The sequence below is a fragment of the Camelus dromedarius genome, chromosome 24 (genome assembly GCF_036321535.1).
Source record: "Camelus dromedarius isolate mCamDro1 chromosome 24, mCamDro1.pat, whole genome shotgun sequence".
Taxonomy (NCBI): Eukaryota; Metazoa; Chordata; class Mammalia; order Artiodactyla; family Camelidae; genus Camelus; species Camelus dromedarius.
The window spans coordinates 27298588-27324440 of record NC_087459.1 but is presented as its reverse complement, the minus strand read 5'-3'; the positions used below and the strand labels follow the sequence as shown (position 1 = coordinate 27324440).

The following is a 25853-nucleotide window of genomic DNA, read 5'->3' as shown; positions in this document are numbered from 1 at the left end:
CCAGTTAGATTCAAAATGGAAACTTGAGGGTGAGAAAAAAAAATTGGGTTTCTTCAATCCTATATGCATCCAAGTTGAAGACACAACATAAATCATTTTTCTCCAACCAAGACTTGCTAAGTAACTTCCGTGCCTGGTCCTGTGGTAAACCCAGCTTCTGCCTTCTAGAAGCTTATAGTCTAGTTGGGGAAATAACAAATAGCTCTAAAACAAGGGGAATTCATTAAAAAGAGATCTACCTTAGTAATGATTTTCCCTTCCTTCTTCATATGGTTAGTTGGTTTATCCTCAGGGAAATATTTTAAAAATTTTTTTGTGGGGGGAGGTAATTAGATGTATTTATTTTTAATGGTGGTACCAGGGATTGGGCCGAGGACCTCATGCATGCTAAGTATGTGCTCTACCACTGAGCTATACCCCCCTCCCCCCGTATCCTCAGAGAAATTTATTTTAATGTTACTCTCAGCCAAACCTTCTTAGGAAGCCACATCTATTAAACAACAGTATATATTCTACAGTGATGCAGACAGTAATTGTTGGATCATCTACTCTTCCAGAGGATTTTGTAGTTTGAGTTACTCTTTCCTCACCACCAGCTCAGGGGGGGACTGGCTAGAAATACTCTAACCCTGCAGCATCATAATTGCTCCCTAGCACCATGGAGACCATCTCCTTGGCAGCCAGTGCCCTAGGGCTGGGCAGGCAGTAGGAAAGCGGGGTGTCACCTCCCCGGGGCTGGTGAAGGCCCTCAGCACCCCTCAGGCCTTTCTCCATCCCTAGGTTGAAAGATCTGTTCTACCGCTCCAGTAACCTTCAGTATTTCAAGAGGCTGATCCAGATCCCTCAGCTGCCAGAGGTAAGCGGGCCCGGCCACACCCAGGGAGCTGCCGAGTCCAGGGGGCTGTCTGAGAGGCTGGCAGGCCAGCAGGCTTTGAGGATGCGTCTTCCCTCTCCAGAACCCGCCCAATTTCCTACGAGCCTCCGCCCTGTCAGAGCACATCAGCCCCGTGGTAGTCATCCCAGCCGAGGCCTCGTCCCCCGACAGCGAGCCAGTCTTGGAGAAGGATGACCTCATGGACATGGATGCCTCCCAGCAGGTGAGGACACTTGGGAAGATGCTCAGCGCTTCCCATTGCCCCACGATGTAGCGGCGGGGAGGGTGGGGAGGGCTCTGGCCAAATTCAGCTCCCTTCTAACTCAAGCGCTGACCTAGCCCCGCAGTCCCTAGTGGGGACCATAAATGGATTTGAATCAGACCAAGAAAGCATCTGTTCCCATGTGTTGCTGGTGTGACCCACACAGACCTCTCTGGGTCTCTAACCTTGTCCTCACTCCTTTCTGGTCGCTGCAGAATTCATTTGACAGCAAGTTTGATGACATCTTTGGCAGCTCCTCCAGCAGCGACCCCTTCAATTTCAACAGTCAGAACGGCGTGAACAAGGACGAGAAGTGAGTCCAGGCTGCACAGTGAGAGCAGATGGTGCAGCAGCTAAGCCGTGATCTCACTTGCCGCACCTGACCAAAGAGGAATCCTTGACGATACTTAGGCTTCTTAGATAAATGTCTTGACCCTCAAATACTGGCCCCTTCAAAATCCCAGAGGATAATCAAATGAGGCTGAAAGACCTGTGGACCTGTGGGTGTTAGATTAGCACTTGGAAACACAGATGGTATTCTTAGAGTATAACAATTTCAAAGAATTGTTCCCAAATTAACACCAGCTTTTAACCTCCACCCCGGCCTCCCAGCTTGCATTTGAAAGGAAAAGGGTAGGAACACGGTAGCAGCAAACTTGCTCCCCTTCTGTTCCCAGGGATCACTTAATTGATCAACTGTACAGAGAGATCAACGGGCTGAAAGCACAGCTGGAAAACATGAAGACTGAGGTATGGGCTGGGCTCTGATTTGCCTCTGGGCTTCACCATAACGTGACAGCTTTTAGTATGAAATTTGCTTCACGCTGATCCTGGTTGGGCCACATCCTAAGGGGGGTTCATTAGTAGAAATGCGAAAGCCGGAAGGAATAGGTTTTCCCGTGGTCTCAGTTGCACTGAAGCCAAGCTCCAGGTCCCTGTCATACTTGGAGATAACCGTGGTCCGTGGTCACCAGCTGGGCATGAAGTTGTTGGGGGAGAAACCTGTTCTCACTTGGCAATGAGAAGGTTTGATGGGTAGCCATGACGGCTGTCTGCAGTGTCTGGTGCCGACCTGCAGCTGGTCTGCGGCTTTATCCTGGGTCGGGCAAACAGCCTCTCCTTCCTCATTCCAGCACTCCATCACTGCTCCCAGGCCACTCTAACAGGACCAGAGTTCCCCTGCTGTCATCCCCTGTTGTTGTTGGTTGGGTAGCTTGTAGTTGTTACTGAAACGCAGTCTAGCTACTGGCCGCTTGATAGCCAAAACCAAGAGAGGCACTTGTTGGTAGAAAGGAAAGTTTGCTTTATTCCAGTGGCAGGCATCCGGACAGGGAGAGGGGCAGACTCCTGTCCAAAGGCCAATCCTCCCGACACCCTCTCCGCCTATCAGCGGGCAAGAGCTTTTAAAGAGGAGTTTCAGGGGTGTATAGGTGGGGAGGAGGGGGGCTACATGCAGAACAGCACAGTCAGCTCTGACAGTCATCTTGAAATTAGTCATTTGGTGGTCAGATCAGCATCACCTTGATTATTTTAAGTACAGTTTATCTTGGGTTTCAGGGTCGGTGTGTTCCCATTTCTTTGGGGCCAGTTCTCGGAATGGTGGCAGCCTATGTCATGGCTACAGTCTGGGCATCACAGTAGTTAACTTCTTCCACGTGGTGGGGGCTGCAGCATCCACCAGACATCTCAAAGGACATGGCGCAGAATATTACCTATAGCCCTTGAGGAGGAACTAAGGGTCCTTGGCTTTGTTTAATGACTAAACTTACTATTTTGTTTTGCTTGACTATTTCCCTTAGTGTGTTTTCTTATTTCTCTGATTAAACTTACTCTTTGACTAAAGTTTTTCTACAGACAAGAGGCAGGCAGAGAACATGGTGGGGGTGGGGAATCTGTCCTGGGAAGTGCCCCTAGGGTCCTGCTCCTGTTTTCATAGTGACCGGAAGGCTCCACTCTCACGAGGCCTTGGGCGTGGGCTCATTAGGAAAACCTAGGTGTTGGCTTGGTGCTGGTAACGTGGACGGCAGGACCGGCCTCCCGCCCAGCGCGCATCACCGGGCCCCTCCCGCAGAGCCAGCGCGCGGTGCTGCAGCTGAAGGGCCGCATCAGCGAGCTGGAGGCCGAGCTGGCGGAGCAGCAGCACCTGCGGCAGCAGGCGGCCGACGAGAGCGAGTTCCTCCGGACGGAGCTGGACGAGCTCAAGAAGAAGCGAGAGGACACAGAGAAGGCGCAGCGGAGCCTGACAGAGATAGAGCGTGAGAGGCTGTCGGGGTGGGCATGAGGGTGGGGCCGGGAGTGCAGGGCCGGCGGGGACCCAGGATGAAGGCTGACGATGTGCGGGAGGGATGCCAGCTCTGGTCGCCCGTCAGAAGGGTGGAGTGCAGGTCGTCAGGGAGAGAGCCCCATGTGCGGCCCTGCCAAGTGTGCAGAGGACACCGAGGATGACACAGGAGACAGCCTCAGAAAAATTGTGGCATAAAAGCTGCAAACACCAGTAGAATAAATGCTGAGCATGTGAATGCTCGCGAGGCGTGAATCGGTGGAGGTATGTGAATCAGGTGAACTCCTCATGAAAGAAGACGTCCCAGAGGAGTTTAAGTAGGATTTTTGAGGCAGAAAGAGGTGTATATGTTTGTGAAAAGAAAGGAAGATCTGGCTTATTGGAGGGAGGACAGAGGGGCCCAGCCCGTGTAGACCCCTCACCTTGGTCCTTGACGACACAGGGAAAGCCCAAGCCAACGAACAGCGCTACAGCAAGCTCAAGGAGAAGTACAGCGAGCTGGTGCAGAGCCACGCCGACCTGCTGCGGAAGGTGGGGCCCTCCCCGACCCCGTCCCCGGCCTGCACAGGCCCCTCTCCGCCGGGGAGACGCGGGCCACCTGGCTTCTCCAGGGCCAGGGCCCCTACCATTTCTTGGAAACCGCAGCTCCCTTGCCCCTCAAATCCCTCGAACCTGTGGGGCCAGCCCCACTTGAGTTATCCCCCACCTTCAACATCTTTGCAAATGCTTGAGTGTTGAGCATGGTGACAGCTTCATTCTGGCGTCCCTCTGGTGGGGAAGGTGACATCTGTATCTGACAGCACTCCTGGTCTGAATGCCATCATTTATTCTGGAAGGAAGGTGGCCTTCAAGCTGAAGATAAGCCAGTTCAAGACCCAGTTATTCTCTTGCAGAACGCAGAGGTGACCAAACAGGTGTCTGTGGCCAGACAAGCCCAGGCGGATTTGGAACGAGAGAAAAAAGAGTTAGAGGATTCTTTCCAGCGGATAAGCGACCAGGCGCAGCGGAAGGTGAGTGGAAGGAGACATAGGTGGGAAACAAGGAGGGGGTCTGTCTGCGACGGAGGTGGGTCTTGAGCGCTGCACAGATTGTGAGACCTTGTCTTCTGCTCCACGCACAGGTCTGTGGGATACGGGACAGGACATAGTTACCAATGCATGATGGGTTAGAGGCATGAAGGGATGAAGGGACCCGGGTTGAGTGGGGCTCATCAGCAAAGGCTTCCCAAGGGCGAGTCTGGAAGCGAGACTGAGGTGGAAGCACATGGATGTCAGAGCGAGAGGAACGGCATTTACAGAGACTTGCCCTGGGGAGAACTCCCCTGAGTTGGGGCAGGTCCGGTTGGAGTAAGAGGTGTCAGGTGGATTAAACAGAATGCTTTACACTTCCGGCAGTGGTTCTCGTGCTTTTCTGTGACCCAGAGTAACAAATCCATCTATCATCTGATGAAAATCAGAGTTCCACAGAACAATACTTACCCTTATTATGTGATTGCATGCAGATTTTTTTGTTCTGTTTATTGCAGTTTTTAAAATGTTAGCTGTGAATTCTTACTCATGGTTCACAACCCACTCTTTGAAAAACACGACTTAGAAACCAAAGAAAGGGAATCATTTGAAGACAGTGAGATGGGATGATTCAGCAATATACCTACCAGGTGCTGGGACACCTGAATTAAAGACCCATTTCTACTCTCATTAGTATTACCATCTCAAGCATGACATTTGGGAAATGGCCCTAAAACTGCCCCCTTGACATTTCCTGTTGCTAGAAGAAAAATTTTTACTACATTCCACATTCTCATCTTCCCTTTGCTTTTTTGGTCAAGGTAAAACCAGCTTCTATATAAAAGAGCATACAAATCTCGCATTTATAGCTTGGGGATTTTTTACACCTGTTTATCCCATATAATCACCACCCAGATCAGAATGCTCCTGTCTTTTTTCTCTTTCAGACTCAGGAACAGACGGAAGTACTAGAGAGCCTGAAGCAAGAACTTGCCACCAGCAAACAGGAACTCCAGATTGTCCAAGGCAGCCTGGAAAGTTCTGCTCAGGTGAGCATCCCCTTTCTTTCCCTTGCTTATTCTTTTCTCCTCTAGCTTAGAGATTGCTGCCAACTGTCATCCATCACCACCAGCACGTGGCCAACCCGGTCCCATTGGGGACCAGAGTGTACTCGGAAATGAAAGCGGCAGATCCTGTGTGGCCTGGTGGGGGGTTTGGACTTCCGAGAAGGGGACAGTTTAATTCTCCCAGTGACTCCCTCTTCCCACTTGGTCACCATCGCAGTCAGAAGCGAAGTGGACAGCGCAGATAGCCGAACTGGAGAAGGAGCGGGGCAGCCTGGTGAACGCTGTGGCTCGTCGAGAGGAGGAACTGTCTGCTCTCCGGGAGCAGCTGGAATACACGCAGCGCCAACTGTCCAGCACACAGGCATGTAGCGCACCCACCCTGGGGGCTGACCAAGCCCATCTCACACCCACGGGCCTTGGAGGTATATTCATGGAGGCAGGGGGGCTGGGAAAGGGGTTGGGGGCCTTCGGCCGAACTGTGAAGGCAGATATTCTGCGGGCACAGCTCCTAACGCCAGCATGGCCTGCCCACCCGCAGGGCAGATGAGGGAAGGCAGAACCCTCTCTTTCCCACATGCTAAGGGATGCCACTGGCACTCTCCCCCAAGGGTGGATGATGATACAGTGGTCCCTCCCCATGGCCTCTTGGGCTTGGTGAGACACACCTAGGGACGGAGATAAGGGGCTTGGGCCTCATCAGCAATAGCCTGAGCTAAGGTGCCACGAATCCCACTGCGTCACAGGTGGGTGCTGCCCGGAGGCTCGCTCCAGGGTCTGTGGCAGACTCTCACCTCCCTGGACCATCTCTAGGAATCTATATGCCAGCTGGCCAAGGACCAACGAAAAATGCTCCTGACGGAGTCGAGGAGGGCTGCGGAGCAGGTGGTACAAGAGGCCCTGCGGCAGTTCGATGAGCCCTCTCTCTTCAGCTGCGCCGGATCTGCAGGTGCCCTTCCCCTTGCCCGGCTTGCAGGCGCTGAATCCTTGCAGCCTGATGCTGTCCAGCTGGCGTTGAGTCCGGGAGACCCCGAGCTCAGGGGTTCTGCACCCAGCTGCATGTCAGGGTCTCCTGGGGCTGCCCAGGCCCCACCCTGAGATCAGTTCAGTTGGCAGCTCTGTGCCACGGGGCCTGGGCTGTGGGATTTTCTAAGTGCCCCTGTGCCCCCCGCCCTGACCAGGTGTGATTACTGCTTTAGTCTTAGGTCACACAGGTGAAACACATGCTGGGAGCTGAGCCCTGATAACAGTTCTAAATGCCAGGGGGAGGAGGAACAGACAGTCCTGTGTATCTCTAAGAACAGTGTGGTCTGAGTCAAGACATGGCTGCCAGGAGCTACAAGCCTGAATAGAGAGGCATCTTCATTAAGCCTGGTGGGGCAGAGGCAGTAAAACCCGCACGGAGTCACGGGCACAAGCAGGGGCCCACTCTCCAGACAAGACTCCTCTGGGCTTGTGGTAGAGTCAGAGGAGCCCTCTGGGTGAGGGGGGGGGGCCTTGACACCCAGGAGATGTGAGAGCACCCAGGCCAGGGGGACTTGTGAAGTCGTGGGCACAGCCACGAACAGATCCCATTACAGCTCATTTTCAAGCAGGAAGGGATGTGTTGGCAAAGTCCCTAGAGGTCCTATGGAGGACAAGGCGGACGGGAGGAAACAGCCCCAGCTGATTTTTATTATCAACTAGAAAGGCCTCAGTTTGGTGAAGTATTCAGGAAGGACGATGGTATTTTATTCAGCAGGGAACCCATCTCTAAGGAAACCCAACAGTTACGAATGGTGGAGCTCACTGGGTACCTTGTCTACTGAGGGAATGCCAGGACATGGGCCAGCTGTGGGCGGATGCTGCAAGAGATGGTGTGAGCTGTGATTTGTAGGAAGAGGAGAGACATGAAGCCAAGAAGAGGAAGAAAGGTGGAGAATAAGAATGAAAAAAACAGCTGAGGTTTACCGAGTGCTTGCTTTGTGCCGGGGGCTAGTCTAAGCGCTTTCTGAGCCTTTGCCCAGCAAATCCTCACTGTGATGCCAGGAGGTGCTACTATTATTCCTCCTTTTTTGGCTGAGGAAGCAGGCACAGATGGCCTGAGAACACAGCCAGCAGTGATGGAGCCAGGATCTACAGCACCTGTGCAGTGGGACCTGCGAGCCCATCCTTTGCAATGCAGTCTCTGTGGACCTGTGCACAGAGGCAGGGCAGAGGGGATGACTGTGTTGTGGGCAGAGCATGCCTGTAGATTAGCCACATGGAGCCAGGGGTCTGAGCTCAAGAGTGATGAGAGTCCAAGGCCTTGAAAGACAGGAAGGCTGGGTTTGATTCAGTGGACGGTGATGGGATATTCTTGGCAGAAGCTAGGCACTGATGCAGTTGCCATGGTTCTTTGCTAAAGGACCAGATAAGCTCAGAAGCAGAGCTTTTGAAGCTACAGTAAGAGAATCATGTACCATCGAAGCCAACGATCTCTTCTCCCTCCCTCCGAGGGCAGCTCCTGCAGGGCTGGGCCCCTCACTGGAAAGGTCATCCATCAAGCAGCTTAATTAATGGGGATGAATTGAGTTGTGACAACTGACCTGGCCCTGTCTTCCCTCTCACAGATCACCTACTCTCCAAGGTCAGGTCCGTTTCCAGCTGCATTGAGCAACTGGAAAAAAGCTGGAGCCAGTATCTGGCCTGCCCGGAAGGTAAGAGAGGCAAAGGGTAGGGTCTGTCACTAGCGACAGCTGGGCAGGGTTCAGAAATGCTGGAGCATGGCAATGGCAGTGGGTCCCTGTGTACCAAGAATAGAGTGTGTGTGTGTGTGTGTGTATGTGTAATTTGCAAAGTGGGTAGGGAGGAATATGAAAGTGACACCCCTCCAGCAGGACTGAGAAACTTTCCTTTAAACTCCTGGCAGATATCAGTGGGCTCCTCCACTCGGTCACCCTCCTGGCCCACTTGACCGGTGACACCATTGTTCACGGCAGCACCACCTGCCTGAGAGCCCCGCCAGAGCCTGCTGACTGTGAGTACCAGGGAGAGGGGCCGCTGGGAAGGCACAGGGAGTCAGGGGGTCTTTCAAATTCTCTGTCGCCTTGCCTCTGCAGCACTGACCGAGGCCTGTAAGCAGTATGGCAGGGAGACCCTCCTCTATCTGGCTTTCCTGGAGGAAGAAGGAACCCTCGAGAATGCCGACAGCACGGCCATGAGGAGCTGCCTCACCAGGATCACAGCCATTGGCGAGGTATTATCCGGATGATTCCTGGGGAAAGTTGTTCTTATTCCTGGGTGTGAGTGCTGGGGATTTGCCCGGAAATCGATGACGTTCTCAGTGAGTTCTTCCTGCCCTTTAACCTTGATTCTGGAAAATGAGGGTGAGAATGGTAAAACCTGACCCCCGGGGGGACTTTCCAGTTCTATTTAATGCATTGGCCACAAATTGAGAATCTGCTGTGTGGTTGTCACTGTGCTAGGCGACATCAAAGAAGGATGAGCACGATGTTCTTGTTTTCAAGGATTTTTATCTGGTTGAGCGGGTAACACCTAAAATGAAGATAATATATTTATTCACTCAATGCAGATGTAGTGAGTATGTCCTAGGTATTGGGAATTATGCTCAGTGTGGTTATGTAGGGACCAATAGGGTGTGGTCTCTGTGGGGAAGAAAAATAAGGAAATCAACCATTTCTAGACAGTGTGAGGGGAACTGTAACAGAGATCTATTTAAGGAGTACAGTATAAGGCAGCTTCTCATTCCTAAAACGCCTGGTAATAAGTTCAGGGAAGGAAGAGACCAGGGCCAGAGTTCAGATCCTCAGCTGAACTCTTAAACAGATTAAATTTTCCTGCCTCTGGCCTCATTTTCCTGGGCTCTTTTTCAAAAACATATCTGATTATGATTCTTCTGATTCAATAACATAAACCAAAGTATGTGACATGACATACCTGGACCTTCACAATCTGGCCCTTTGTTCCCCTTTCTGACCCCCTCCACCTTACAGAGCTGGTGGTTAGCACTGTGATGGACCTGCTCACCTGTCTGTCTCCCCTCGATGAGTCCTCAGATGTGGAGCCCACACCTTCTTCATACTGTGTCCCTGGTCCCTGGCGTAATACTGGCAGGTGGTTAACGCCCAGAAAATGTTTAATTAATTGAATATGCACATGGGAGAGAGCAAAACAGATAAAAAAGATAGATCAGATGGGGAAGGAAGGTTCAGACTGGGGAGAAGTGGGCAGTGAGGTGGAGAACCTGGAATGTCTGGATGAAGGAAGACTGTGGATAATGGGGAACTGCTAACCTTTCCTTCCATAGGATGAGATGGCCATGGTGGTATGTTAATGATATTGTTAATGTTATTGGTGGTGGCGGCCCCGGCAGCCTTACGGCTTGCCTTTCATTGGAGATGGAGCATCTTCCCCAGTGACGTGGGAAATAGGGCTGACCAGCTATTTGAAGAGTCTTCCCAGCACAGGACATGGAAAATGCTAAATACAATTTGAAAAAATAATTTTAATTGTATCTGAACTGGCTAAAAACTAAGGAAATTCTCAGAGTCAAAAACCAAAGGATGCTGGAGCCAGTGTTTGTCCATCCCTGGTGACCTAGAGCTTGGGTCTGAAGGGACCACACATACAGAGGAGAACAAAGAAACAAAACCTGAGCCCAAGTAGGATAAAAGAGTGGAATGGAGAGCCTTCATCCCAAAGAGGAACTCTGAAGGGCCACACCTTGCGTGAATGGGGAAAAGGGAAGATCTTGGTTCTGAGAGAAGGAAACACAGCTGCCTAGAGTATTCCTAACCCTAAACCATCTTTCCATGGGTTTGGGGCCCAAATCTCATACTACTTCTGTGGCCTAAACCCCAAATGGAAAATTAAGTTTAAAGTAGTCAGATTGTTAGGGGTCTAGGTACCTGGGAGAAGCCACTCCAAATTGTCTCTGAAGGAATATACTTTGAACCTAAATCTCAAAGAAGTTTCATAGATGGAGTCCAAAGGAATGTAAGTTCATAATAAATATGTTTGACATGTTAAAGAACTTCTTCAAAGGTATTAAAAGTGTGGCCGAGGAATTAGATGTTTTCAAAAGTTACCTGATATATTTGAAAAAGAACCACAGAACTTCTAGAAATGAAAAACATAAGCCTTGAAAGTAATGACTTAGTATAAAGATTCAGTAGTAGGTTAAAACAAAGCTGAAGAAAGAATTAGTGAACTGGATGATAGAACTGAAGGAATTACACAGAATGTGGTGTAGATTTTATATGTTGGAATATGGAGGTGATATATAGACTATTTAATCAGAGTTTCAGAAAAAGATAATAGAAAAACTATGTTCCCCCACCCTAAGTAACATGTTGTTAGTTCTGTGTGTCATAAACTTCTACAACTTGCTTTTTCCAGCATTTTATGTATGAGATTCATCCACGTGATACATTCATTTTCACTGCTCTACAGTATTACATTGTGTGACTGTAGTTAAGTTTATGTATCTCTTCTCTTGTTGATGGACATTTGGGTTATTTCCAGTTTGGGGCTGTTATGAATGTACAGCTCTGATTATTCTTTACATATCTCTGGATGCACATATGTAAGACTTTCTCCAGGATATAAAGCAAAGGATGAATCTCACACAGAATGCTAACTGAAAAAAATGAGTCGTAGAAAAATATGTACAGTATGATTCCTTTTAAATAAAAACCAAAATATACAAAGTTAACATATTCTTTAAAGATGCATTCATAGAGAGTTTATAAACATAGACGAGGTAAGCATTCTTCTGAATTCTGTGTTTATCCTGAGGTGGGGAGTAGGGAGGATGGGAGATAGAGTCAGAACAGGCTACAAAGGAGATTTCAAAGGTATTGATGTTTCTTCAGCTATTCCTTCAGTCTGGGTGGTAGATAATATGGGTCATTGTTCACATAAACTCTTGTATGTGTGACACATAATATTTCTAAAGATTACCGGCTTTGCCATCTGACCTGAGTTCACACACTTTTCTCTCTATTTATTAGCAATAACTGTGGTCAGGACATTTGATCAGGGTGAGGGTATAGCTCAGTGGTAGAGCACGTGCTTAGCATGTACGAGGTCCTGAGTTCAATCCCCAGTACCTTTATTAAGAAAGAAAGAAATAAACCTAATCCACCTTCCCCCATTAATAAATAAATAAATGACTTTTTTTAAAATCAGGCAATTAACTTAAAAAAATTTTTTGTCCTCTCTGTGCCTTGGCTTCCCATCCGTGGGACAGGAGTAGTAACTGTCTGCCTGGAGGCAAAGTTAAATAAGGGGCAGACTCTCTGATTGGAAGACATCATTCACGTTTGAAGATGTTTTTAAAATCCCCCCCAAGCAGCAAATACAATGAACCCTGTACAAGTGTGGGGTCAGGGTCAGAGCGTCTGGAACTGAATGGCCTTGTGGGGTTTGGCAGCGATGGAAGGAGGTGGGTTCTGGGTGAGAGCAGAGGCGGGAGGAGCGTGAAGTTGCCAGGCTTGTGTTGTGGAGAGTTCCAGACACGGCCTGTGAGGGACGCCCCCATGGCACGCAGAAGTGTGTTACGAGGTGGGGCCCTCCTGCCTTCTGCCATCAAGTGAGGATTACCAGTCTGCACAGGTGGGTAGAAAGGAGGTCAAAGGGTCGTTTCAGCCTTTGTGATGCTATTCACAGGAGCTCCTGCCCAGAGGCCTGGACATCAAACAGGAGGAACTGGGAGACCTGGTGGACAAGGAGATGGCTGCCACTTCAGCTGCCATTGAAACTGCAACAGCCAGAATAGAGGTGTGGAAGTCCCTGCAGGGTCTCCTAAAGTGATGCTTTTGCAGCTACCCTTTGGCACCATTGCCTGCTGGGTAGATCTCAGTCATTCTTCAAGTCTGCAGAGCCCCCTATAAAACAAACCAAAACCTGAATTCACTGGCATCTCTGAGGTATAGAAAATAGAACGTTCTTGCCATGGGAGGGTGAGCAGTTTCCTCAAGGATCCCATACTTCGGCAACAGCCCATCCTGCATTCAAGCTCCAGACTGACCACTTGCTAGTTGTAGGACTTCCGTTAAGTTACGTTAACCTCGCTAAGATTCAGGTGGCGTTTCTAGGTGATGATAACCATACCTCCCTCAGAGGGGTGTTGTAAGAGTTTTCAGTGGAATAATGCGTGTTTCTCTCAGTGCCAGGCACTCAATAGATCAACGGTAACTGTAGCCTCAGGGAAAAGCTGAGTAGGCACCCTTGGAAAAGTCATACACTTTTCCTTTGCTGGTAGACTTGGGCCGCCTGCCTTGGTATAAGTACCTGCCTCGAGGACCTGGTAGCAGCTGCCCCTGTTGGCGTGATGCCATGGCCCTCAGAGTCCTGTGCACGTCATCCCAGGTGCTACAATGTCGAGATGCTCATTAACTGTAGCACCAGCTACTCCCCACTGAATAGATTGGAGGTCTGAGTTCTTTCCCTGACATTCACTAGGACACGGATGGGCACTTCTAAGTTTCTTAGCTACTGCAGGATATTGGACCCAAAGTGTGGTAGGATGCCAGTGCATTCTCAGTTCCCATGGCGTCTTGAGAAACCCTGCTTCTTTTTACAGGAGATGCTCAGCAAATCTCGAGCTGGAGACACTGGAGTCAAATTGGAGGTGAATGAAAGGTCAGTCTGAGCAGCATGTGGTGACCCCTAGGTGGTCAGGATCCATCTTTGCTGCGTTGGATGATTCTGGTTAGAATATTAGCTGCCACAGGGAAGGGATGAGTCTATGGAATTGTCAAGAGCAGTGTTAATATGACCGTATTATCGCTGTCAGATTATTGGGGAAAGAAACCCCAAGAATCACCACGATGTAACTATTCCTTAGGAAGGTCCATAGTCCGTTCTCCTCGCTCACCCACCTTTCCTTCAGGGCTTCATCTCCAGAATATTCCCTGCCTTCTTTCCCATCCCAAGTTTGCCTGCGTTTAGGAGGGAAAGAGAAAACAGTCTTCCGCATTGGTTTTGGTCTCTGTCCTTTGTCCCTGACTTTGTTTTTGTTTTTTTGCAGGATTCTTGGGTCCTGTACCAGCCTGATGCAAGCTATTCAGGTCCTGATCGTGGCCTCGAAGGAACTCCAGAGAGAGATAGTGGAGAGTGGCCGGGTAAGCGTGGGTGAGGGCCCTGGCAGAGCAGACGTTAGTTGCTGATTCCCAGTTCCTGGAGAGGCTGAGTCTGTTTAGTACGCACCTAGTGAGATCTCAGTGTGCTGCCATCCAATCGTGTGTGTCCACCTGAAGGCACAGCTGCTGCTCCCATGGATATCAGAGATGCCTCAGAGAGAAGCTGGGGCACTGCCAGGTCCCCAGAGAATAGTCAGCCAGAGAATCCAGCCGCAGGCCGACGTCATCAGAACCCGCTGTGGAAACCCAGTGTGCATTGCAAGTCCAGGCCCTTGGAGGAGGAAGTCAGGACTCTTGAAACCAGGCAGATCAGAAGTGCCAGCCCGGTGCAGAGTCTGCACTAGGGGCTCTGCCATCTCTTTCTGACAGCAGTCGACCCGCGGTGATTCAGTCTCTGCCGCTGTCTCTTGTTGACACCATCACTTTAGTTTTCTCACTTCTTTGCTGGCGTCATCATCCTCTCTTTTCCTTTCTCACCCCTGTGTGCAGCTGCAGCTCAGGAGACAAGGTCCAGGGAGGGGCTTAGGAGCCTTGAAACGGTCCTGTAAAGAACGAAGCCGTGTCTGCTTTGGTGGTGCTTTTTATCAGTCTGAGAGGTGATGTTTTCTGCCCCCCAAAATAGAAAGAGGGACTGAGCAAGGAGTGTCTGTAGATTCTCAGACTGTCAAGGCACTTCCAAAGCAGAAAAGCATTTTTAAATTCCAAGTAGAAATTTTTTTTCTTTCAGTTTTATTGACATCGAGTGCTGTATAAGTTTGAATTATACAGCATAATGATTGACTTATACATATGGAATGATTATGACAGTGAGTTTAGTGAACCTCTATCACTTTTATAGATACAAAATTTAAAAAATAGAAAAAAGATGGTTTCCTTGTGGTAAGAACTACAATTTTCATATGTAACATCCAGCCAGGTTAATTATATTTATCATGTGGTACATTACATCCCTAGCACTTACTTGTTTTATAACTGGAAGTTTGTACCTTTTGACTACCTTCCTCCAGTTCCCCCTCCTTGCACCCCTCAGAAATTATTGTTTAGTTACTCATTATACTCACTCTCCTCTTTTGGCAAATCATGGAATGCGGCTAGACTCCCATCAGATCAGAATTTATTTGTATGTATGTATGAATAACATATACTTTTATAGACAATGTAGAGATATTGGGATATAAAAGAAATGCTATGGGCTTTGGAGTCAGAAGAGCCTAGGATTTACTTCCATTTGTTTCCTGCATGACCTCAGGAAACATATTTTTGCCTCTCTGAATCTTAGTTTTCTCTTCTGTAAAATGGGAATGATAATGCTTACCTCTCGGGGTTACTGTGAAGACCATATGGGCTAATATATATATAAAAGCACCTGGCACATAGTAGACACAAAATTAAAGGTAGCCATCATTATTTTTCACTTCCCTAGGGTACGGCATCCCCTAAAGAATTTTATGCCAAGAATTCTCGATGGACGGAAGGACTCATTTCAGCCTCCAAAGCTGTGGGCTGGGGAGCCACCATCATGGTGTAAGGATCTGTCCATCCCGAGACTTCTCACCTCCGCCCCTCTTCCATGGACCCACCAAAGAGAGTAACTTGGAGGGGGAAATCTGCCCTCTAGAAACAAACTGTTGATAAGTCAGTAGGACTGAAAGTTTAAAAGGGAGCCTGGGTCTCCTGGGGCAGCCCAGAGGTGAGGCGGGCAGGCTGAGCTCCCCATCTGCCGGGGTTACGGGTGTTGTCTACAGGGGAGATCAGCAGGGGTTGCAGCTGTCAGTTTCAGAACCCATCTGGTCCTTTCCTGACCATCAGGGATGCAGCTGACCTGGTGGTACAAGGCAGAGGGAAATTTGAGGAGCTAATGGTGTGTTCGCGTGAAATTGCTGCTAGCACAGCCCAGCTTGTGGCCGCATCCAAGGTAGGACCCATGTTGGACTCCCCGGGGCCCTCTAAGCTCTGGCTAGGTTAGAGAATATTCCTGGACCATGGTACTGGCCCCAAGAACAGACGATTTATCCAGCATCCAGGTAGGCTGAGTCTCAAATTAAAATTCTACCTCTAAGGGGTCCCGTACTACCACCTTCTAACAGCCTTTCAGCAGGGAGCCCCTCTGCCCAGTCCTTGTGTTTCTCCTCACTTGTACTGCAGGGGTTTTTAAGGGCCCCAGGCATGCCGTCCTCTGATTAGCAATCATACATTCAAGGGGTTCTCAAAGAAGGAAAATGTCCATCTACTAAGCTGGTTACCTGGCTTCGCTCTGAGTTCCACAACCAATGTCTGCCTCTCCTCAGGAGGCTCCAGATTTGAACCATTCCCCCCAACTAATCCTAATGCAGATCTCACCACCAGAATCCTCCTTCCAGGAGTGGTCAGGTACCGCGGGCATGCTCCCTTGTCCTCCTTACTCATTCTTGTCCCAAACTGGTTTCCACAACTGGGACACTTTAGCAAAGTAACATAAAGCGAGGTTCGGGGCCACCAAGCAGATAAGCCAGGAATGATTTTTGGTGTCAGAGAGAGATGTCAGGGGTTGACCCCGAGGGCAGAAGCCTTTGAGAAGTTGATTGCTGACCACAGCAACACCCACATTTGTCAGGAACCATCAGAGTGACTGTTTGTGTCAGTCCTTGCTGCTCTATGTAGTGTGCCCCTAAATCTGCTTGTTGGTGCTGGCAGGTGAAAGCTGACAAGGACAGCCCGAACCTGGCCCAGCTGCAGCAGGCCTCTCGGGGCGTGAACCAGGCCACCGCCGCGGTTGTGGCTTCGACCATCTCTGGCAAATCACAGATTGAGGACACAGGTAGCCTTTCAGAAGCCATGCTCTTCTTCTCCATCCTGTGTGACTGTGCTTGACATTCTTCTCCACAATCCCAATTTCCCACAGTCCTATTTCCAAATTCTCTTACTTTTCATCTTTGTACGTTCAGACTTCTTTTCTCTAAAGTTGAGGCACCGCATAATCCTGCCATTTCTGTCACTGTAGGGACAGGCCTGAGCTCGATTTTCCACTTAGCTACCTCTCTGAATTCAGAGAAATGACTCTACAGGCCTGATTGTCCGCCGAGCGGCAGGGGCGCTGACCCTGGTTGTTCTGTCACTGTCTACCTTCCTCTCCATCCCTCACTTACATTCACGCATGAGTTCACAAATCACAAACCAAGCATTTGAGTAGAACGTTGGCACCAGCCACCTCTCGGGGGAGAATCAGCCTGGGCTATTACTCAACAAGACCCTCCTGTTTCCATCCTTGCAGACAACATGGACTTCTCAAGCATGACACTGACCCAGATCAAACGCCAGGAGATGGATTCCCAGGTAGGAACTCCAGCTCTAAGTCTAGTTAGTCCCTATTGCTTTTGTGACATTGACCCTCAATATTATTCCCATAGAGAGAAGTCAGTGAGAGAGAGACTTAGAGGGACGTGAACACAGACATATTAGCCCAAGAATGAACGTAAGTGATGCTGGAGGAAGCAGTGGAGGTGGAGAGAGGTGATCAGTAAAGATCAGAACCATAACTCTTACCCACCAGTCCCAGACTGGTGTCCCTCTAAATGTTACCAGGCATCTCCTAGCAGATTATAAACTGGTATTTAATAGTCCTGCTAGCGAAAGTTTTTTAAACCTCCAATATGAATTATTTGTGTATGACTTTAGTTTGGGTTTTTTTTTGATCAATTTACTGTTAACCCATCAAAGGCAATGCCATTTCCCTCAGTTTTAGTAACATTATGCCATGCAAAATAAGAATCAGTGAGATCCTGGAAAATACCAGACATCCTTGTTCTAGAATAACTGGTCTCACAGTCCCAGAGTAAAGTCCAGATTGAGACTGTTAAAGTCTATAGATGGGTCCCTCAGCATTTCTAGGAGAAGTCGGGTGGCCAGATTTCTGTGTCAACACTGAAGGAACTGGGCTCAAGCCCATCTCCTCTCCCTACACTCTACACGCTCCTGCCTACTGGTCTCATCCTGTCCCTCTTAACTTTACATACCATCGATATGGTGATAAATACCCAATTCTCCGCAACTGGATCCGCGAGTTCCCCTCCTTGAGCTCTGTACTTGTCCAGATGTCTCCACTTGCTGCCCCGTAAGTGTGGGCATCCAGACTTACTGTGTCCAAAACAGGTCTCTTGGTTTCCCTGTCACCCAAATCTCCCTCCCCTGGTTTTCTCCATCTCAGTAAATGGCACCACCGCCACCCAGCTGGGTGCTGAGCCCCGAGCCTGGGAGTCATCCTGGGTTCCTCTCTTTCCCTCAACCTGCACATCAGACCCACCAGCAAGTCTTAGCAACTCTAAGTCTATCAAACGTACCCTTAACCTTTCCACTTTTTTCTGTCTCTCTAACCTTGTCTAAGCTGCCCTTATCTCTCTCCTGAGCTCTTGCAAAAGCAACTTAACTATAATGTGTACAAGTAAATGATTCAAAATAGTCCCATGGTGGGGCTGGAGTAACGGCAGGGAGAACAGAAAAGAATGTTGCTAGCTGGAAGAATATGAAAGGCAGAGGATGGAGGTCACTGTACCATCCTTCTCTATCATTTTCCATAATAAAAAGTTTAAAAACAGACAAAAAGGAATCCCCTTACTGGGTCTATTGCCGCCACTCTGCCCCTGTGCAGTGCTTTCAGCCTTTATTTTTAAAACGTACACGACAGCATGTCACTTCCCTGCTTAAAATCTTCCAATGGGGGAAAAAAATCTCCCAGTGGCTTCCCTTTGCACTTAGAGTGATACCCACAGTCCTCCCGCGGACCGTGGGCCACAAGTGGAATGATCCTTGCCTGCTTCTCCAACCTCATCCCGTGACCCTCTCCCACGTCCACCACACAGGACTTCTTTTTGTCCTCCCAGCACCTCGAGCTCATTCCTGCTGTACAGTCTGCTTCCTCTGCCTGGAATATTCTTCTCCACTTTTCTGAACAGCTGATCTCTTTGGATTTCAGCTCAAAAATTACTTCCGAAGAGTAGCCTTGGCTGACTGCCCTTGGTCTTAGTCACATCACCCTGTGTCATTTTCTTCACCATCTGATCTTTTCTTGTTCCTTACTTTGTCTCTTCCCCCCTCCAAGGTAAGCAGGGACCTTGTCTGTCTGGGTGCCGCTCTGTCTCCAGCAACTATAACAGCCGGGGGTACCTGATGAACACTGAGCTAATATTTATTGCGATAGTAAATAACTAAAATTAATGAGCAGGAATAACCAATAACCAACCCTTCCTTTAGTGAGATGGTCTGCACCTTTTCCTGTACAATAATAACCCTAGGTTGTATCAATTCCTCAGAGATGCCAGAACCATTGCATTTGGTTCCTGCCTGGACTTGCAGGGAACTGGGATGGAAGGAGACGGGTTACGACTGGATTAGACTGTATCCTACAGAGAGGCTAAACAATCGAGTAGTTCTTTTCTCCCCCATTTTTTCTCTTTTTATTTATTGAACTAGTGGATGTATAATACTATGTTAGTTACAGGTGTACTGCATAGCGATTTGATATTTGCTTACATGATGAAATGATCACCATGTATCCATCCCCATACAAAGTTATGACAGTATTATTGACCGTATTCTGCATGCCGTATATTACATCCTCACGACTTATTTATAACTGGAGGTTATAAGTCCCCTCTTAATCCCCTTCACCTATTTCACCCACCCCCCTCCACCTCCCCTCCACTGGCAACTGCCTGTTTAATCTCTGCATCTGTGAATCTCTTTTCGTTTTATTTTGCTTTGTTTTTTCAGATTCCACATAGAAGTGAGACCATATGGTATCTGTCTTTCCCTGTCTGACATATCACTTATCATGATACCCCCTAGAGCCATCCCTGTTGTGGCAAATGGCAAGATTCCACTTGTTTATAGCTGAGTAGTATGTTTTTAGTTAGTGATTTATCAGAGGGACATAAGATAAGCCCTACTCCCATCCAGGCCTTTGGACCGCAAAGCATCATTCATTTCCAGTAGGGGGTCCCAGTGAGAAAACGTAAGAGCCACTGGAATAGATGGATGACCGAGAGGATGGAGAAATTAGAGCAGAGACAAGGTTGAAATTGAGAACTGGGTGAACTCCAGGAACAACGGGCATAATGTGGAAGAAGAGAACGGGAACCCGGAGGAAAAAGGGATTCAGTAGAAACAAGACCATTCTCAGATCCCTGCTCAAAGAAAAGGCCACTTTCCCTGCAGGTTAGGGTGCTGGAGCTGGAAAATGAACTGCAGAAGGAGCGTCAAAAATTGGGAGAGCTTCGGAAAAAGCACTACGAGCTGGCTGGTGTCGCTGAGGGCTGGGAGGAAGGTGAGCAGGGCGGGGACCGGGGACTGAGTACGGCTCCAGCCTGCAGGGAAGGGATGCTGAGTGATGTGGGCCTCCCCCTCGAATCGAACAGGATGATGGGGAACTTCCTCTTCCTCTTTCCTACTCACAGCATGTTTGTCTTCAGTTGTAAATAGCCTGTAAGCCCCACACTGGGGTAGACTGCTGAATAGAAAGCTTTTGCAGTCCCCTTTCAAGACCTAAACATTGACTGGTGGACTGGCTGGTCATTCACTCACCACCATTGCCTTCCAGGCACAGTTAGCCTGGTTCTCCCTGGGAGTTTGGTTTCTAGCCAGTTGAGTAGTGAATGATGGAATAGTGGGTGGTGAAGATGCAGCAGACAGGGCAGTGAATTACAAGGTCCCGGCTGCCTAGAGCAGTGATGAGCATCTGTGGTGAGAGCAAGAAAGGTCAGGAGCTAGAAATGGTGTGGAGTGAAGCAAGGTCACCCACCAGCCCGGGGACTCATGGTCACCCGGAATCTGGGAGGGCTGCTTTTCTGCATATCCAAAGTGGCCAACTTGATCACAACCAGGATTTAGATTCTGACTGGCCTCAGCTGAGTCTGGGAGCACCACCTAGTCATTCCTGGACACCTGACTCAGGGAATAGACGGGTATGATTACAGCGTGTATTAGAGCCCAGTATGGCGGCTGTTGTTGGTAAGTGAAACCCTGCAGGCATGAAGCGCTGTGAAACATAAGTGATTATTGTTTTTTAGGAACAGAAGCATCACCACCTACACTGCAAGAAGCAGTCATCGAGAAAGAATAGAGCCACACCGATGCCCCACACGTCAGAGTGTAAATCCTTGTTGTTCATCTGTGTGTGTGTGATTCCCCTACCAGGGACCAGACCCCTGGAGTCTGGTGCTGAGGACCTACCTGGCCTTCCAAAGACTCCCTCCACGGGGATTCCCTCTGTGTTCGAACCCATGATTCACTGCCCCCCAGCCGAGAGGAGGGGGACTGGGGCCACCCGCACAGAAGGGACCTTCCTCCCAGACTGCCTGCTGTTTTACCCCCACACGATTGGTACCCTTGTTGGTGGGGATTGCTGCTGCTGTTGAACCTGGCCAGGGAAGATCTCATGCGTTTTCTTCTCTGTTTTCTTCTCAGTCTTTTCAGTTTCATCATTTGCACAAACCTTGTGAGCATCAGAGGGCTGGTGGGTTCCAAACCAGGACCCGACCCTGAGTCTGCGCAGAGTCGGAAGGACAGCAGGGGTGTCCTGGCTGAGGATGCCAAGGCAATGTTCCCCATCTTTTGGCAATTCTATGGATTCCCACTGCTTCTTATGGTGATTGGTTGGGGTTTTTTTGGTGGTTTTTTTTTGTCCCCCCAAGTTTCACTCATATAGGTGACCCTCCCAGGGGCTCACCCCTGAAGCCCTGCGCAATCAGGGGCCCCACCCACAGGAGTTCACAGCGATGGTGCTGCCCAGGCTTCGCCATGGTGCTCCCCGTCAGCCCCCCTGCTCCCAGCCATGCCGAGAGTCCTGCCAAGCGAGTGTGGGTCTGCCCAGGCCACTCCCCAGGGTCGGGCAGGCCATGGGTCTCTTCCAAAGGCAGAAGCAGAGTGAGCGAGTGCCTTTCCTTCTCAAAGCTGGAACCCAGCCAAAAGCCTCTGCCCACCTTCACGAGTGAGGGGGCCACAGGGAGAGGGCAAGGAAGGGTGCACACGGCCCAGGTCATCAGGAAACCACCTTTCCTGGGAACTCCTTGTGACCAGGCTGAAATACCTTAGCACGGGCTGGAACGAAGCTGGTGGGAGTAGCCACACTTCTTCCCCCAGAAGGAATTTTCTGTGCCGCCTCCAGCTGGCACCTCCCTTCAGACCCAGGCAGGGCTCTAAGACGGAGCAGGTGAGGGGTTTCCAATTCCTTTCTCCAAATGTCTGCCCTGGCAAACTCTTGAATCTTGAATCTGAAGAAGAGAGTTCCATGTTCCACCTAATCGACAGACCGAGAAGATCAGGCAAACTTGCTCCAAGCCGGGAAGAACCCTGGGCTTGGTTTGGTACCTTGAATATTTATTACTAACCTCCATGCAGCAGCAGCAGCAATAGATGCTTGAGCAATCAGGATATCAGGTGTGACTATGGCAAGGCTCGCATTGCTGCCCAAGTACATCTGTCTTCAAGAATCAGAAACAAGGCCAGGATGCCGTCCCGATCTGTTACCGGCTTGGATCTCAAAGCAGGAAAGTTCCTCAGAGCATCTGGGTCAGGGATAACAAGAGAGGGGGACCACTGGCTTTGACCCTTTCCAGCCACACATCCCAGGCCCTTGCTGCCTTGCGGACAGGATGAGGACAGCGGGTGTGTCCACAGTGTCCTAGAGATGGGCAGCCTGCCAGCACTTCATCACCTCCAGATGGACCCCAGCGTTTAAGTGACCTTCTGATCTTGAACAAGTCTTCCTTCCTTCCTTATCTGTAGCAACTCATAGGTAGTAGCCAACATGCACTTCCCAGAACCTGTCCCCAAGGAACACTGCTGAGTGTTGCTACGGGACAGGTTGTGAGTCTCCTGTTTGATCACTGTGAACAGCTCCCCCTTCTTCCAAAATCCCCCCAACCCCCTCTCTGTGCATTTTCTAAGTAGGGCACTCAAGAAACTGTCCCATTAGCTCAGATGACGAGTCTCAGATGTGTGATCTCCATTCTGGGCTAAAGAGAGATCAGCAGTAGAAATTGACTGGTCTTCTGCTTAATGCTTCTTTGTGCTCAGTGTTTTTCCACCCAAGGTGCAGAAGTGGTTTGTAGCCTCCCTGGCCCAGTGGTACCAGTTGAACTAACTGGTATGTTCCCAGCGTGGGTCAGCATTTCCAAAGGGGGCTGGTCCCCACTTTCAGAATCTCAGCCATTCAGATTCCTGTGTTCCAAATTACCAGTGGGGGAAAAATCTAGTATAATGGACCAGATTAGGATTCTCTGAATAACACTCCTGCTAAAAAGCCATGGTAATTTTTAAAACCTTCATGGGCTTACCCGGAATAATGAAACACTCAGGAAAGCACTTAAACAGGAGCACACACTGATTCGGTCTCACACGAGGAACTGTAAGTCAGAGTTAGCATCATTACTTCCATAGTTGACTTAGAAACTAGTACATTCTCCAGCCAAAATCAAAATGTCCTACCTTGGCCGTTCTAAAAATGAGTATGTTATCCTAGGTGTGAAATACCTTGATTAAAACAGGAATCACATCCTAAGGCTTAAAATGACCCTCACAGCCTTTTAAATGAGTTACTGAGCATCATTAGTGAGCGAAGTCCCACGGGCCAGTATAAATGGGTCAGAGCAAGGCAGGACACCAACAAGATGATGGCTTGGGGTTGAGAGGTCGAAATACAGCTGAATCTGTTACTTTAATTGTGTGATAACGGTGCTCTAATATCTCTAAAGTGAGGATATGAGTGACCATAATAAGGAAAAAATGGAAGGAAAGACCTACCTTTGTGGGGTTACTTATTTCTCAACAAGGTGTTTAAATGAGACTCTAACTGAGGTTGCTGGCTGATTCTGCTGCCCAAAGCAGGACCCCTAGGATCCCACTTGAATTTCAGTCCCTAACCCAGTGGCTGGAAAAACCAGGCTCTGTCCAGAGCATCCTTTCTTGGAAGTGTCTGAGCTGCCAAGTCAGACCGCAGGGTTTACACAAGGTACCAGGGGGTCACGCACACATGTTGTTCAGTCCAGTTGCTTTGCTTCAGCCTCACTGAGGAGGTGGCTGTGAGTTTGCCCCTGGGGAGTGCTTGCTTCTTGGTCAGAAACTAGTCTGGAGGGGTCTCCGGGCTCCACTTACCCTGGTCGTTAATAAGTGGTGAAGTTCGTGCTATCTTCTCCCACCTTTCGAAGTCTCTGGAAATCCTTCCTGCCAATAAAAGCCTTCAGTCCTGGCACTGGCCTTCCAACCAGACCGGCTTTGCTCTCTCCACCATCCTCGGTCCTCCAGAGACCGCAATGCCTGTCGCATAGAAAACCACCACCACGGGCCTGCCAGCCGTCACCACAGCAAAGCAGGCCAGCTGTCTGCTGCTCAGTCTCCCAGGTCCGGACCCAATCCAGGATCAGCCACCCACAGTGGTGACTCAGCCTGTCACCCCAGGAGCCAAAGCAACGTGAAACAATTGGTCAAACGTTGGGTCCGATTCTGAGAGTAGGTGATTTCCAGACATGTCTTTCAGGTGACCCTCAACTACCTCAGGTTTGAAGGCCCGAAATTAAGCTGATTACTACTCACAGGGACAAACCGAGGGGGTTCAGATAAATCTGGGTGATAAAGCAATTGTCTCAAACTTCTAACAAACTCTTTCACATCGAGGTTTGCAGGGATGGGGTTGGGTTTGTTTTTCTTCCGTTTTTAACCTCCCCCACTACAATTTTCCATTAGAATAGTTCCTCTAAATGAATTTCATTTTTCACTGAGTGCCTACCTTCCCAGGGCAGGTAGCCACTGGCTTTGCTTTCTTCCAACAGTACTTTTATTATGGTATTAAGACTTTTCTTTGTATAATATGTTGCATCTGTGTTTTCAATTTTTCAATAAATATTTCAACCTGGCAACAGAGAGTAGTGGTGATAACTGACCAACCAAAGTGGCTTTGAGGCTTGGGGTTCCAGTGAAAAGCCAAATTTGTATCCTGGGGTTCACTGAGTCCACTTAAGCTCTGCACCTCTGGGAATGTGTCTTTAAAATGGGACATTCTCTGAAGCATTCAGCTACCACATTCCCTCTGCTACTTTAGAGAAAAATATTAGTTCGCACTCCTTAGGTGTTTTCTATCTTCTGTATACTCTCTTGTCCTTGAGAATGGTCAAGCAGTGTCTGAGTGTTCAATATAGTTCTGTAATCTGAAAGGCCAGGTGTCTGCATAAAATCTGGGTTCCTGAGCAAGGGCTACTCCCTTCTCCACCCTAAAGGTTTAAAAATAATCTGCCACCTTAAAATGGCATGGGATGAATTCCACTCAGGGCCAGAAGCTGCCAATCACAGGGGATTCAGAGCAAGCCTGTCCCAGCTACCAGAGGATTTGCAGATGGAACTGACAGAATGGGGCTGGCTGCATGGCGACTCTCCCTGGCAGGATCGTCTGTAACCTAATGCTGCCGGTGTGTTAAGCCAAGGGGACCTATGAGGGAGGGAGGGAGATGGGGAAGACCTACAGTTGGTAAGCAGAATTGCCCGAATGACTCATCGAGTATGGAGAGAATGAAGCAGGTAATCACTAGAATCTGTAACTAAGGAGGTCAAAGAATTAGGAAAAGAGAAGGCAAATAGTGGAGAGAATGCCCAGTGTGCCCTGAGGGAAGGAGGGTTCTGGATGAATACAGAAAGTGGGGAACACTTGCCTACAGCCAGGTTTTTCTGCTCCCAGAAGCAATAGGCAAAGGTGAGCCTTCTCCATTTGAAGCACCACTGATAGAATGGATGGGTTTTGGTCACAGCTCTCTTTCAGATCATTCCTGAAACTTGAGTGTGAAGCTGAGGGGTCCAGAAAGCCAAGCAGAGGACTACCTGGAACAAACAGGAGTCCCATGCTTTGAAGTGCCTTCTCCTCCCACCCTGTACATGAACTTAACCAGATGGTTGTCTTCCCGGGGTTCTGTAGCCAGGCCCCAGTTCAAGAGGGCAGCCTGGTAGCTGGTCACTCTGACCAGCAGAGTATTTTTTTTTTATGGTGTAAGAGATGAGGTCCGGTCACCAGAATGTTTTATGGCTAACATGCAATCAAAAAGGAAAAGGTGTATAGCTCAGTGGTAGAGCACATGCTTGGTGTGCACGAGGTCCTGGGCTCATTCCAGTGCCTCCATTAAGGGGAAAGAAAAAAATCAAAAAAGGTGGGAGGGAGAGTTAGAGTTTATACAAAGAAGAACCAAATGTATTTGGGCCCTACGCGTGGCCCTGCCAAAGTAAAA

At 49.1% G+C, this 25853-nt stretch overlaps 1 protein-coding gene across 3 annotated transcripts in view; it reads left to right on the top strand.

Moving 5' to 3' along the window:
* Positions 1-24500, top strand: part of HIP1 (huntingtin interacting protein 1) — a 73597-nt gene extending 49097 nt beyond the window's left edge. The window contains exons 10-32 of one of the 3 annotated variants that reach the window (XM_031432713.2): positions 781-856; positions 957-1097; positions 1352-1449; positions 1814-1886; positions 3208-3391; positions 3860-3948; positions 4311-4427; positions 5372-5473; positions 5709-5852; positions 6302-6437; positions 8080-8166; positions 8379-8486; positions 8569-8705; positions 12140-12250; positions 13056-13114; positions 13503-13596; positions 15038-15138; positions 15424-15529; positions 16288-16411; positions 16865-16926; positions 19804-19912; positions 20655-20736; positions 21052-24500. In XM_031432713.2, the coding sequence (XP_031288573.1) occupies positions 781-856; positions 957-1097; positions 1352-1449; positions 1814-1886; positions 3208-3391; positions 3860-3948; positions 4311-4427; positions 5372-5473; positions 5709-5852; positions 6302-6437; positions 8080-8166; positions 8379-8486; positions 8569-8705; positions 12140-12250; positions 13056-13114; positions 13503-13596; positions 15038-15138; positions 15424-15529; positions 16288-16411; positions 16865-16926; positions 19804-19912; positions 20655-20707 (2311 nt within the window). In that variant the 3' untranslated portion in view covers positions 20708-20736; positions 21052-24500. Of the gene's footprint in view, positions 1-780; positions 857-956; positions 1098-1351; positions 1450-1813; positions 1887-3207; positions 3392-3859; positions 3949-4310; positions 4428-5371; positions 5474-5708; positions 5853-6301; positions 6438-8079; positions 8167-8378; positions 8487-8568; positions 8706-12139; positions 12251-13055; positions 13115-13502; positions 13597-15037; positions 15139-15423; positions 15639-16287; positions 16412-16864; positions 16927-17000; positions 17238-19803; positions 19913-20654; positions 20737-21051 lie in introns of those variants that run through there. The other 2 variants (XM_064478620.1, XR_010377706.1) reach the window with 2 other exon arrangements.
* Positions 24501-25853: the final 1353 nt, after the last annotated feature.